This window comes from Eretmochelys imbricata, chromosome 4 (assembly GCF_965152235.1).
Source record: "Eretmochelys imbricata isolate rEreImb1 chromosome 4, rEreImb1.hap1, whole genome shotgun sequence".
NCBI lineage: Eukaryota > Metazoa > Chordata > Testudines > Cheloniidae > Eretmochelys > Eretmochelys imbricata.
The window spans coordinates 13,886,431-13,900,951 of NC_135575.1; the positions used below are offsets into that span (position 1 = coordinate 13,886,431).

Consider the following 14,521-nt stretch of genomic DNA (forward strand, 5'->3'; position numbering starts at 1 on the left):
GGCGGTAGCATTTGTTTGGCTAGTACAAGTGAACTGAATGCTTGTAGCGGATAGCAGCAATTTCTATAACTAAGAGTCAATTTTCAGTCACCTAACTTCCTTGTTCTGTAGCTTCCTACCCCTTTTTGAAGGCAGTTTTTGTATGCAGAAGCTTGTGTTTAATGGCTCAAGGTGTGAGGTTTTTATGAATAGTGGGACAGTTTTTGTGTGTGCTCCCTTGTGCACAGGCTTGGCATAGAGAAAGAAAAGGAAGATGTCTAACTTCTGCACTGTAGGACTATTTATTTAAGATAGTTCCTCTTTGATCTCCTTATGGGAGAAGACTGTATTTAGAGATTTGTGAACTTGCTTTCTTTTCCTGTTACGATGTGGCTGTTACCTGTAGTTGATGTGTATTCTGGAAGAAGAATCCTCCAGGCAGACATTAACTGTAATTCTGTTTCTTCCATACGTATTAATCTAGGGCTAGTCTGTGCAGTCCAAGCGTGGCACGGGAAATGCTGCAGAAATTCTGTTTTTAGTGTGATTTCTGCATATTTCTTTGTACCGGTTTTAGGCACCTGCTCTTACATAAAATTATGGAGCTACTTGGGTCTCAATTCTGTGCCTGGTCAGTTGTAGACAATTCCCTCTAGCCATGCCCTTGGGCATAATAAGATTAGCAAGAGAGCTCTTAGTCCTGATTCTGAGAGGTTTGTGTTCTCTACCTGCTGGCAGAGAAAGGCAAGCCCTGCAGTCCTGGATTGGTACAGAGGAACTTGTAGAAAACTTTCCTGTATTCCTAAACACTCTTCCCGTGGACCTGTATCTTCCAGAATTGTTGCTATGCATGCGAGTGATCTGTAAACTGCTTTTATTTCAGCTTTTCTATGGTATCTGGTGTTTAGCAGTGTGCGTTCTCTTGTTTCAGCCAAGAGTTGAAACTAAACCTGAAGCTCAGTCTCAGCCACCCCGTGTGCGTGAACAGCGTCCAAGGGAGCGACCGGGTTTTCCACCCAGGGGACCAAGACCAGGTAACCGTGTGCGAAGATGAGAACCAATGTATCTGTCTTTGGATTCGAAAGGGTCACTTCCTGTGATTGCAAAAAGGAAAGGAGTACTTGTGGCACCTTAGAGACTAACCAATTTATTTGAGCATAAGCTGTAGCTCACAAAAGCTTATGCTCAAATAAATTGGTTAGTCTCTAAGGTGCCACAAGTACTCCTTTTCTTTTTGCGAATACAGACTAACACGGCTGTTACTCTGATTCCTGTGATTGGTTGGTACAGGAAATCCTATACCAAACAGACCTTTGATCTGTCTTGTTTGATATCCCGCTTCTAGTGTTGGCTTGTACCTGACCTTTAGGAAAGTGAAAATCCTTCATTCCTCCATCCCTAGTTGCATTGAATAAATGCTTTCCTGAGCCCTATTTCGTCCTGAGTTGCTCTGAAGCATGAGGGTCATCCCTCTAACTGGTTTCAGAGTAACAGCCGTGTTAGTCTGTATTCGCAAAAAGAAAAGGAGTACTTGTGGCACCTTAGAGACTAACCAATTTATTTGAGCATGAGCTTTCGTGAGCTACAGCTCACTTCATCAGATGCATACCGTGGAAACTGCAGCAGACTTTATATATACACAGAGAATATGAAATAACTGCAAATCTTCCTTTTATCTAATCCTTTTTTAACATTCCTGAGTTATTTGCTCGTATCGTGAAGCAAGGAACTTCCTCAGATTGCTTAATGCGGTTTAAAACTGTGTTCTCTTGAGGCTAAAAGTTGATGGTTTCTTAATTTTGAATGTCCTCTAACTCATGTTGAACAGACCAAATGGGAGCACTTAAATGCCTTCCATTATATCTTACAATGTGCTTCTCCTTTCTGAACAAAATCTTTTTGATCATGCATCATGTCATGTGCCAAATGCTATGCCATTCATTCTATTGTAGCTTTTCTCAGGGCGTAATATAGTCTTTGAGATGGTGTTAAGTCTCAAATACTGCTCAGTTTTTGCTGCCTCATTTACACCTGTCAATTTATAACAAGCAGTCCTACTAATACATCCCGGTCAACTCTTGATCAGCACTGTTCATTAAGTACCCATTTTGAGCTGTGCACAACATCTAAATCTGTTCATGGGGATACACCTCAAAAGTTGTGTACAGCTTGATCTAGTGTATGTTAACTTGCAATTGTGAACGGTGCAGTAGTGTACAGTGGGTGAGTGACTCTATAGGATTTCACCTCTGAGTATTAAAATTCAAATTCTGGCAAAGATCAAGAGAAATTATTTGACCTGTTAAGAGAATCTCTGTGCAACTTCGAACAATAAATTATCTCTGATCAAAGGCCTGAATTACACATTGCAGATGAGTTTAGGGGTTTTATACAAGAGATATTTGCACATTTTTAAATGTTGGGTGGAATTTTGAAACTTTTAAGTGGTAGCATAGACCAGGCAACGGTTTTCAAAAGTGGCTTAAACGGGTGCAATTCAGATTTAGTGGAAGCAAGCCTTCCTGAAACAGATCTATATTTGCATTTACACAGCTGTTGACATTGGGGCAATTGCACCAGATGAATGTACATACCAAACTTTCTAATCTACACTAGTGTTAGAAGTACTTTCTACTTGTGACTGTTGTCTGTGTGATTATTCCCTTGCTTCCAACAGCACTGAAACTAAATGTGCTTAAGGTGGCTAGAAAATATTCTAACGCCTGTTAGAAATCAGATTTCTTTTTTAAAGACTTGATCTGTACCAAGGGCTGAAAAACCAAAACTTCATAGAGGTTTTAAGTCTAGGCAAAATAGAGTTGTTAAGTTGTGCATATCGGCTATCCCATGACTTAGCTGCAAGTAAATCTTAGTATGGGTCTTGTTTATATCTGGCTTAATGTTCTGACTTCTCATCTTGCTATTTGAGTAATTGTAAAAGTTGGAATTTTGGCAACTAAACGTCTCAGGATACTGGGATAGATGAAAGTTCCCATCTGTCAATACTTTGCATTCAGCCCAAGCTTGACACTGACTGGTAGTTGCTATCGTATAACTGATTGCAATGGCATATTAATTATTTTGGATATATGCAATTAGCTGGTCTCAAGTTCTAGTAGGTATATATCCATGTCTCAACCACTTTGGTTGGTAAATGTATTGACAAGCTGTCGAGAGACCAGGGATTTAAAAAACACGGCACATACCTATCTTATTTACAGATGGATAGACATAGGGGTTGAAATGCAATAGTACAAAAGCTTGTTCTGTTAGCTGCCTGTCTGAAGAAAAATAAGATATCAAAATTCAGGGGGATTGATCCAGTACATTTAAAACTCAGTTAAGATACCTAATACATAACCGCTGTTTAGGGTCTATAGGAACTGTGCTGTTTAACTTTTGCTGCCAGAGCTAACAAACACAAATTCCACATACTAATGACAGCTGGTGCAACAAGAAAGTAAAAGCAGTGTTACCTGCAAGCTGCAATAAAAACGTGAACTATTGCAAATTGGAAAAAGACAAAGCTAGCAGAGAGACTTCATTTTCAAGCATCGTAAAGGCTATTGTATGCAACAGGGAAAATAAACTTGAACAACCTTACAAGAAGAGTGCCATGAACTGAATCAAACACTACAGTGCTAACAGCTGAGAAGTTGCTTAAATACAAAGTAAAGTTTGTCCTCTGAACTTCCCTTGTATACAAAATGCTCTGAGAACCATCTGATCTGTAATGAAAAATCCTACAACAATCCAGCAAGCTTCTGTAAATCAAATCACGGAGGGGAAATTTTTGACTTATGCCATAAAGTGTTGAAAAATGGGAAGGGATGATCATCTTGGTATTGTATCCTATCAGAAGATCTAGATCCAGACAATGGCCTAGTAATATGATACAGGCTAAGATTTTATGTCTCTCATTAGTTAAATCTTATATTGCATTCATGGAGATAAGAAATTCATTCAGATCTTTACAGTACAATGGGAATGCCTTCACTATTGGTCCTATCTTTTCAATAGCTCAGTAGATAAATAACATCAGTGAGCTTTTATATGGGGGTATGGGTTATGTCTGTTTAATGCAGTCTGACCACCATAAATTAATACATATATTCTAGCTGGGCTGAAGTGGAGTAACTGGCTGTCTTGCCACCACTAGTAGATAACAAAACATTTAACTTCCAAAGCTGTACTCCTCCTTTGAACAGTCATGATGAAAGAGGAGGGCTAGAAGAAATGGTTGAAAATATACAGGAAATGCTAGCTTTTCAGATCATTTGAAAGGTTACTAGAAATGTCTTAAATGGCTAAGATGGTAACTTTGAGACCCTGGAAAATAATAGACAATAACCTATTGTGAACTTAAGCTTTCCTCACGCTTTTTAAGAAACTTCCATGGGTGTTCAGAGTGGGCTGTTGCTTAATCTTTTTTTGTGTACTGTTTCCAGTTTTTGGGCAGGAGTGAACAGTTCTTAACTTAACTTACATTTCCAAAGGTACAATGAGATGCACATTCACCTTAAAAACTGGTGGTGAACAGTGTTGACCCCTGCTCTGAGTGTTACGAAGACAGAGTAGTTGCAGTCATGAAGTATGCTTGCTTTTTAACAGGTTTTATTTTGAGGATGTATGAAACCACTTGGATCTCAGCTCCCAGTGGATAGATGTTGCAGTTTTGCTGGTATGGACAAAGGAGGTAACTGATGGTAATGTTAGCAGAGTCTCCCACTGAGCATGTAGATAGACTTACTTTCTGACACTTGGAGTTGTTCAGGATTGAGATTCACTGATGGGGAAGCTTGCATGGCTGCTGCCAGTGCTGTACAGTCTTCAAATTAGTCTCTGCAGCGGTCAGTTCAGCACTTTCCATGAAGATTAAAAGCACATGAGAAAAATTAAGTGTATTCAGTGGACGTGTTTCTCTTGGGAAGCACATAGCTGAGTGATATGGCTTGTATGTGAAGGAAACAAAAAGCTTTTGATATCCCAGTTGGGCAGAATTAAGCTTTTAAGGGCACTAAATATGCATGCCTTCCCCAGCAGAAAATAGGGTGAGAATAGCTCAAGTGAATGAACTGAAAGCAGATCAGCGTTTTGCTAGATGTACTTCTCAAATTATACCATACAAACACTAAAATTAACTGCTTTTGTTTTGAATGGACACAGGTCGAGGGGATATGGAGCAGAATGAATCTGATAATCGCCGAATAATTCGTTACCCAGACAGCCATCAGCTCTTTGTTGGCAACTTGCCACATGATATTGATGAAAATGAACTGAAAGAATTCTTTATGAGTAAGTGATGGGCTTTTAAATAGTTTGAAATTCATCTACTGGGTCTAGAGGATGGAAGTGAAGCTTCAGCCACTTAACATGATATATGTTAACGTTTTAAAAGCAAAGGAACAAACTTTAACATTACAAGAGGCTTTTGACAATAACTAAACCAAATAGGCTTATTGCAGGGCCTTATTGCATAATTTGTTTTTGTAATGTGCTTTCACAGGCTTTGGAAATGTGGTGGAACTTCGCATCAATACCAAAGGAGTTGGAGGAAAACTACCAAACTTTGGCTTTGTGGTATTTGATGACTCTGAGCCAGTTCAGAGAATCTTAGTTGCGAAAGTAAGTTTGGCCATGTAGCATTTGCATATTTGTCATAGTGAGGGAAATAATGCTACTAATGTATGAATGATGCAATGTCCTTGGTTCTTACTGCTCTTCACCAGAGTTCAGATTTCCCCTCTGATCACTGATGGAGGTCATGGAACGTTTATATTTTGTTTGTAGCCTATTGTGGTTCCCACTTCAATTCTGTTCTTTCGAAGTTGCTGTCTCCTGATGGATGCTTGTAAGTTTTTAAAAACTGAGTTCCAAAGTTTTGAACAGTACTACTTTCATCACTAAATCATAGGTCTAGGGCTTCTCAGTGGAGCAAGCTAAACTTGAACTGAAGTGCTGGGATTGGGGGGAAAAGGAAATTACAGAATTTCCAGGGTCAGTATATCTCGGCTTCCTTTAGGGATGGCAGGTTTTCAGTCCTAACAGTTTGAGAACTGAAAGTAAAATTGCTACTCTTGCAAGCTAGCAGTGGTTTTGTGGTACTGACCATAGCAAGTCCCAGACCTTTTTAATTCCTTGCCTAATTGAAGTATTTTACTAATTTATTGCAGTGTTCTACGGTCTCGACAGATATATGTAGAGTTAGAAGTTGCAAGTCACAAACTGCTAGTGAAATTTGGCATTAAGCTGTGTGCAACTGCGCTGCTAATGACAGAGTAACATGCAGGGATTTCTGTTTCCATGTGTTTTATATTGCTGGGACGTTATGAAACGGTGACTAACTTCGCCTTGTAAACATTTTCCCCTTCTAAGCCCATTATGTTTCGAGGAGAGGTGCGCTTGAATGTAGAAGAGAAAAAAACAAGAGCTGCCCGTGAAAGAGAGACCCGAGGCGGTGGTGATGATCGTAGGGATATTCGGCGCAATGATAGAGGGCCTGGGGGTCCCCGTGGAATAGTGGGTGGTGGAATGATGCGGGACCGTGATGGAAGAGGACCTCCTCCCCGGGGTGGCATGGCACAGAAACTTGGCTCTGGAAGAGGAACCGGGCAAATGGAAGGCCGTTTCACAGGACAACGTCGTTGAAATCCTCCACTGTTGGCAGACAGTCTTGGCAGTGGTACATTATTCGTCGTGTTTGCATTCTTGTTAATTTTTTTGGCTTTGGAATGTGACACAGCCTTTTTGATCATTTCTTTGATGTGAAAAGCATCCTTTGGTTACCAGTTAAATTGAGGTGGACATGCTTTCCCAAATTTCACAACAGGAGTCACACTGTTAATTTATAAATTTAGACTTGGAGAATTAAGGACAGAGAAATGACCATAAAACTATCTGCAACAAAAGTGGACTAAAGGACATGCCCAATCGAATTCAGGTCCTTTCAGTCAAAAACCCTCTGCTGCACATTTTGTGTAAGTGTTACTGTTTCTGCTTATTACTGTTGGAAACGCAGTTAGTGCAATCTGTGCAATTGGAGAAGCTTGCCTTTTTTTCTTTTAGAACACTTGGCTCAAAACAAACTAACTTATGTTTATGCACTCATCAAAATGCACTAATGGGTACTCTAAAGTCATTTACATTGACATCTACAAGAGGCATCAGGAAAAAAATCCTTCATCTTTTTTCAGACAGAATAGCTTTTGAAACGATGCGGGCATCTGATCTGCTTGCTGTGACCAACATGTACACACACAAACCTTAACAAGACTACAAGTATATTCCAGAAGGAAACCATTTAGTGGTAAACTAAACATAATCCAGAACTTCAAAGTTATGGTCCTGAGTACAAAACAAGTTTGATAGCTCATATCTAAGATTTTTCTATCTGCCCCTCTTCAATACAGGGATGGCTGGCTGCTCAACACACTCCTCCTCCCCTTTTCCCCTTCTTTAAGCGTTGTACAGTGAATTGTCTTTACTGTATTTGAGTTCTCTAGTAATGTAATAAGCATGATGGTGCCTTCTATTAATACATCATTCCAGTCTTGCTGGTGATTTTGTACAGTATAGTGTATGAATTGCAGTGCTGCAAAGCCAAACAGCTGCAAAATGTTTAAAAGAAATCATTGAAAAGTTGTATAAAAAATTGCAGTATCTTTAAATCAGTAAGTTACTAGAATATCACTCACCTCGCTCTTCAATTAACAACTTTGGCTTTTTGTGGAGGAGGGGAAGGGAGGGAGAAGGCAACTGAGTAGTCTCCGGATTGTCTTTTCTCTATCAAATGTAGAATTTTTATGGATATGAAGGTGAAATTTCAGTTACATTTCAAAAGTCAGCTAAGAACTTGGTACGCTTTGCCAACTTCTAAAGTATGCTCATCTATAGATTGAGGGTAAGCTTGTTAAATGATGATACTGCAATTTTCAGAGAACAGATCAGCAGCTCTAAGTATTTGCATTTTCCAGTTTTTTGAACTTACTCATTTTGCACAAATCTTTGAACTGATGTCGACACCCATCAGGCTCTGAACTTGAGGGTAGGGGGAGACATCCTTTTATGTATTTTTACTTATAGATTCTTTAAATCTGTGAGAGGTTTGCTATTTCCGGATTACTGTCTGCCTAGATGCACGTTCCAGTAAACTGCAAATGTAGCAAACGATACTGTCTAACTCAGTGCTGGAGAGTTCAGCAAGCACCAAGCTCTGATGCTTCAGGAGGGAGGGGGGAGAGTGTGACCACTTAAAAGCTGCTTCTAAGCATGGAAGACCTCATCACATTGCAACTAGTAGCAAATATGGCATAGTAACAGTTTGTTTCGGGATTGTGCAACTGTTTATGGTTTTCAAATAAGCTGGAAGATGTTGCACATGTTTGTTTCTGATGTATTAGGCAAAGCAAGATTGCATCTGACTGTTTTCCCCCAAAACTTGAGGTCTTCCATGTTTGATGGTAAGTCTTGCACTATTTCCATACATTTTCTGGGACATATTGCTCAGTTTCCATTTTTATATTTTAGTTTGTTACTCTTGCATTTTCAGATGTTACCTGGAAACATAGTACTTGAACTCCTCATCACAAAACATGACTTGACTTAAGTTTGAAGCTTTTAGTCAAACTGCTGTCTTCAGTAAATGGTTTACCACCAGTGTTTGTGTAGCTTTTTTTAAAATTTTCGTGCTCTGATATCGCCCTGCCATCTTCTAAATTGTTATGACAAATGGCACGGGGAAAAGTCACAAAAGTGTAACTGACATTTAGAAGAGCTACTGAGCCATTCAGTTTCTGGCTTGCTTCTTGTTTAAATGCCATGAAATAAAGATAATGGAACATCATACCCAGAAGTTTACATGGTGATTGTTCACCTACTGTACTGTGGACTCTTAATGTTCTTGTCCCTCTTTCAGTAAATGTACCTCTTAAAGCAAAGTAACGGATTCATTGACCATTACTGTTAGTTGCTGATTTGTGGATGGTGGTAGTATTCTATCATTACAATCCTATTTCAACAAACTTGGCTTGCCATCTTGGCTTTAGTAGGTATAAAAGACAGTGGATTACCATCTTTATTGCTGTAATGTGTTAAGCATTATATGCTAGTAGAATCTAGTTAATTGTTGCAGGTGGAAAGTATTTTTACTTTTAAGTTTCCATTCTTGAATGTGTTTTGACTAAACATACCAATAAACTACTGATGTCTGCAGCATTTATCACTGTCCCTAATTCTCTCTTGAATGTAGGTCTCTTCTGGTGTAGCATTATTTCAGACCTTACTATGTAAAAGCCCATTTAAAAAAAATACATTCCTCAAAGTGATATAGGATCAAAAGCTACTCCCCTTACTTGCATGTTATATGCTTTAGTAGAAACTACTCACCTAAGTAAAGCAATTTTTATATAAAGCAATATATATATATATATTACCAAAAAAAAAAATCCTACACTGATGGAGTTTTTTGGAGCAACACCAAGCAACTATTGGGGTTATGTTTGACCGGTCAGGACAAGCAGGTGTTCACAGACAAGAAAATCAGCCCTGAGTTTGCAATGAATAATTCTAGCATTTACCCATTTTTTGTTTGTCACATAATTAAATGTCAAGAACAAATTTCCTAGGTGTCCTTTGTTGCACAGGTGTAGCAAAAAATTGTTGCATTATTTACAAATTTGTCCATCTGATGCTATCGCTACTTTAATCTTGCAATATTTATTCTGTTTAACAATATTTTTAAACCATTGTTGTCAAATGTGTTCGGCTGTTTCCTGCTGCCAAAGGTGATTAAAGGGTGGATGGTGCAGTATTACCTGGCATTTGTTTAACTCCTGACATCTGAACTAAAATCTCTCTCCAGGTATTACACAATTCAGTCTCTCAATATCCCTGTATAATAAGTCAACACTTCGGTATTTGAGTAACTTTAGACTTCTTCCCAACTGGTAAATGTAGCTCAAATCAGGATGAGGATTGTGATCACTAAATAGTACTCAGTGACAACAGAAAAAATGTACTTTTGAGTATAATTATGTCCTTACCCAGGGTATGGAGAAGGCAGATGTTTAAAAACACTTACATAAAACTTTCAAGTGGACTAGACTTTCTTGGTCCTGGCTGCACTATCACTTATTTTATAGTGAGGTCGGGCACTTCATTTTTACATGCCATGATTCTTTCTTTTCTGGCCTCATTCAAATTGCCAGATACTGGCCGGGCCTGTGTTAATGTCAGCTTTTCTTTTTGGGAAATAATTGTCCATATAAAGTATTGGTGTGTTTTTAAAAAAAAAAAAAAAAAAAGCTCTTAATGCTAGTAGTCAAACAACATATTTATCATGGGAGTTGCATATATAAAATTCCCACTTCGATTGTGCTACTGGTAATAACTGTGTATGCTGGGGTTAAATGTTCAGAGTGTAATGTCTTGACTATAACTCTTTTCATAGCAGGAATATCTGAGATCCAGTCAGAAAAGCCCTTTTACATTTAGTTGCTATATAAGTTCATGGAGGATAGGTCCATCAATGGCTATTAGCCAGGATGGGCAGGGATGGTGTCCCTAGCCTCTGTTTGCCAGAATCTGGGAATGGGCGACAGGGGATTTGATCATTTGATGATTTGATCATTTGATGATTACCTGTTCTGTTCGTTCCCTCTGGGGCACATGGCACACTGTCTGACCCCGTATGGCTGTTCTTACTTTCTTAATTCAGTTATTGGCTACAGTAAAATTATTTAAAGGGATCCTCACGAGCTCAAAATCTGTGACCAATCTTAAACACTATTCGGACAGATAAACCTTGAGCTTCCTGCATTTTTATTTTATTTTATTTTTTTTAAAAAAGGACAATTCTGCCACCTGAAGTCTTAAAACAAAAAAAAACTTGAAATTTCTTGCTGGACGTTAAAATTTGGGAGGCTTTTTTATACAGGCTTCTGATTCATTAGAGATGGTGAGAGGCAGAAGAAGCAGATATTTGCTAAACGTGAAGGACTGAGAATAGCTATCATGATTTGCAGGGCCCAATTTCCAAGATGACATGATATACAGTAAGGTTCAAAAGGAAAAAACCCAGTTTGTCTTGCCAGAGACTTGCCCTGGTAGAGCCATGTAATGTTAAAAGTCTATTTGGATATTTTTTCTGAATTTGCCCTTCAACTTGCACAGAATAGTTCACTTCATGATGGAAAAGAGAGGAATGCACTTCAACTGTGTTCTTTGATTCTTCCACACAATGACCATGCACAGGGACTAGTACTTTAATAGGAAATTTCATTTGCATTATACAGGGCTTCTCCTTTGAAGGGTTACTTAGTTACAGAGATACAATGCAAATGTTAGCTATTACATTAGAACAGGCTGCAGATAACTCTGCATGCAACATCCCACCAGTTTTTCATGAAGTTTAAACACTAAACATGTTCTTATACATTTTAACACCACCTTTGAATGATAGGAACACAAAGTGAGCTGGTCTGTCTTCCAGCTGTGAGTTTGTCCTTTCTTAATTGACGCCTGCAGCCTTGGCCAGAGCTGGTGCTTGGCTTACCGTCAGCATAACTTCTGTTTGTTATCTGTGATTGTGGGTATTTTCTTCTTGGCAGCCATAATAGGAAAAAGAAAAAAGTTACAGCTCCAGCATGCTTGTCTGCCGTATTTGGAGTTCCAATGTTCGTGGATAGAAATACAGCCTTTAGTTAAACTGTGCCATATTTACGTAACAATGGATCTTATATTAGTCCTGGAACATTTCACCTGCCCAGTAGTAAAGTTGATATGAAACTACTCCTTATTAAAACGCATTCCAGGATAATCAGTCCTCAGGAATAGGATAAACCCATGGCTAGTTATTTATGGCTCTCCTGTTCGTTGTTCTTAATGCTCAAACGCCACAGTAGACACGGTTTGAGTATCACCTTACCCCTTCGCTGACTTAAGAGGCAAAATATCTTGTCTTTGCTATTAAGATGTCTAGACCTGTTTATGCTGGCATGTCTACAACTTTCTGAGTACTTCCAGTCCTTTAACTTGTTTGTAGTTTTACAATCCATCTTCCCCAAATGGAGGTGCCTGTAGTTAGATATGTCACTCGGGTTGTCTGCGGATACCTTGCCTGAATATAAACTGTTGTCTCAAACTGGTAAATTAGCTATTCTGCATGTTAAAAGGATGCAACCAAAAAATAATAAAGGGGGGGATTAAAAGTTCAAAGGGCTCTTTAACGATTTCAGTGTTTGTTATGAGCTGAAACATCTCATCTCATAAGGTGGTCACTTTGTGGCATAAGTAGTTTTTTTTTAAAAGAAATCTTGTGCTTACAAAGATTGTGTAGGATGTCATTTTTAAGTGACTAAGTGGGGAAAATTTGTAAACTTAGTCTAGTCACTCCTTGCTTCATGCAGGGATTCTATATCTGTCTTTGAAACTAAATTGAAGTGATTGTAAAAAGTGGCTATTGAGCAGATGCCTCAACTATTTTGTAAGTATCTTCATAGTATTATGTGCCAGAACATATAATTATCATAGTAGTGGTGTGATAAATTTAGTTTGGGGAGATAGTGCTTGAGGGCTGATCAGTACTGAAAATAAGATTTAAACTTTGCTTTTTTTTTTTAAATTCTCTAACATTCTAATCTTGAATATTAAATTCCTGGTACAAAACAAATGTCAATTCAATTAGCTTTGTGTCCAGAGGACTTCAGGTGCTGAGTCATATACATGAGCCATCACGCTGCATTCAAATACATAGGTTCAAATTCTTGTGCATTTTTAAAAAGTTGTTGACAATGCCTTCATCTCAACATTAAATCCCGTTAACTATCAGAGCAGGGTTTTGCTCTGTTTCTCAAAGTGTAAGCTGGTGACAAAGACCAAATGCAGGAAGTCTTTCAGCATGAGCCATGAAGTCTTTCTGTTATGTAGAGTTAACTTTTAGTACATTTGGCAATATTGAAAGTGGTGTCTTCTGTGTGCGGACCCTTCTTGAACTCGACATACATTGTGCAGGTCGGAGAGGGTTCCAGATGTTAATATGACAATTGTTTAATCCTATTTAATCTGTTTATAAGCACCTAAAGGATAATAGGGTAGTAAGTAATAACCAACATGGATTGTCAAGAACAAATCATGCCAAATCAACCAGGCTGGGTTAATTTAAATGAACTTTTTTCCTGTTTGTACTCAAGTTACCTTGTAAAGAAAGATGCGTTCTCTCTGGTTAACATAACCATTTAAACATGTTGATTTACAATTAGAGCCTTTACACTAGATTTGATGCACCTTTTTGAGACCTGGGAGGGTAAATTATAATTCTGTCCACTTAAGCAATTACGTAACTTAATATTTTCAGATTCTAATTGTACACCTTTAATATGTTGGAAAGTAGTGAATGGTATATTGCATATTTGCAAACTTATTTTGTTTGTGATTTGTCAAGCTGCCTTAGGATAACTGGAATTAAACATACAATACAGCATATAAGATTTATTTTTATTAAAACAACCTTGAGAGATTTGGATACATAAACTTCTTATCAAAATATTTCACATTTACAACTAAATGACCTATCAAAAAGGGGGATTAACTGTTGTCATTGAACTAAACTGATTATTTCAGGTTCACTGTGGAGAAATTTTCAAATCTATCTAAGTGAAAGTTACTGGATCTTAAATTCCTACTTGCCTAAATCTCTTGGACATTCTCTGGGTTATTTAGGCTGTTCGTCAAACTTTTAAAACTAGTAGATCTCCTCCACCTCCTCGTTTTTATTCATTTTAAGCAGGTTTCCTTTTAAAAATAAAACATTATTTATATCAAATAATTCAATGGATATTACATTCATTTTTTCAATTTTTTTATTCATTTTTTAATCTACCCCGAAGTCAATCTAATTTCTGCCTTTGACTGCATTACTGGCCTAATGCATGGGAGAAAGGCTGTTGACACAGTCCCCCACACGATAGTCTCAGCTCAGGTCCTCTGCTCTCAGCTCACCCATGGTCAGAGATCCCGTGTTGGTCAGAGGAAACGCTACAAAGAGAAACTGAAAAAGCATATCTTAAGAAAACTGATGTGGACGTCACAAGCTTGGAAGAGCAAGCCGCCAACCGACCCCAATGGCGCCATATCCTCCATCAGACAGTGGCCTACTTAGAGGAGAAGCGCCTTGCTCTCAAAGCTGAAAAGAGAGAGAGGAAGGAAGGAAAAAGAAATAACTTTCTCCCAGCAGGCCACTGCCCTGCCACAAAATGTCTGTACCTCCTGCGGGGGAACTTGCGGTTCCAGGATCAGACTCATGAGTCATCTCAGGACCCATATGTAAATACATGGTAGAGATCATCCTCTAATCGAGGGATTGCCAATCAATCACGTGATAGTCTCGTAAGCAAACTAGGGAATGTGGTCTAAATGAGGTTGTTATAAGGTGGGTGAACAACAGATTGAAAATCTAGTTATCAGTTGTTTGCTGTTTAAAATGGGAAGATATATCTAATAGGGTCCCATATGGGTCAGCCTTGGGTCCAATACTAGTTAATGTTTT

At 38.4% G+C, this 14,521-nt stretch overlaps 1 protein-coding gene across 2 annotated transcripts in view; it reads left to right on the forward strand.

The window, feature by feature from the left end:
- G3BP2 (G3BP stress granule assembly factor 2) overlaps positions 1-13,775 on the forward strand; it is a 53,914-nt gene extending 40,139 nt beyond the window's left edge. For both annotated transcript variants that reach the window (XM_077814879.1, XM_077814881.1), the window contains 4 exons: positions 911-1,013; positions 5,146-5,274; positions 5,486-5,604; positions 6,355-13,775. In XM_077814879.1, coding sequence (XP_077671005.1) covers positions 911-1,013; positions 5,146-5,274; positions 5,486-5,604; positions 6,355-6,627 — 624 coding nt within the window. In that variant the 3' untranslated portion in view covers positions 6,628-13,775. The remainder of the gene's footprint in view (positions 1-910; positions 1,014-5,145; positions 5,275-5,485; positions 5,605-6,354) is intronic.
- Positions 13,776-14,521: the final 746 nt, after the last annotated feature.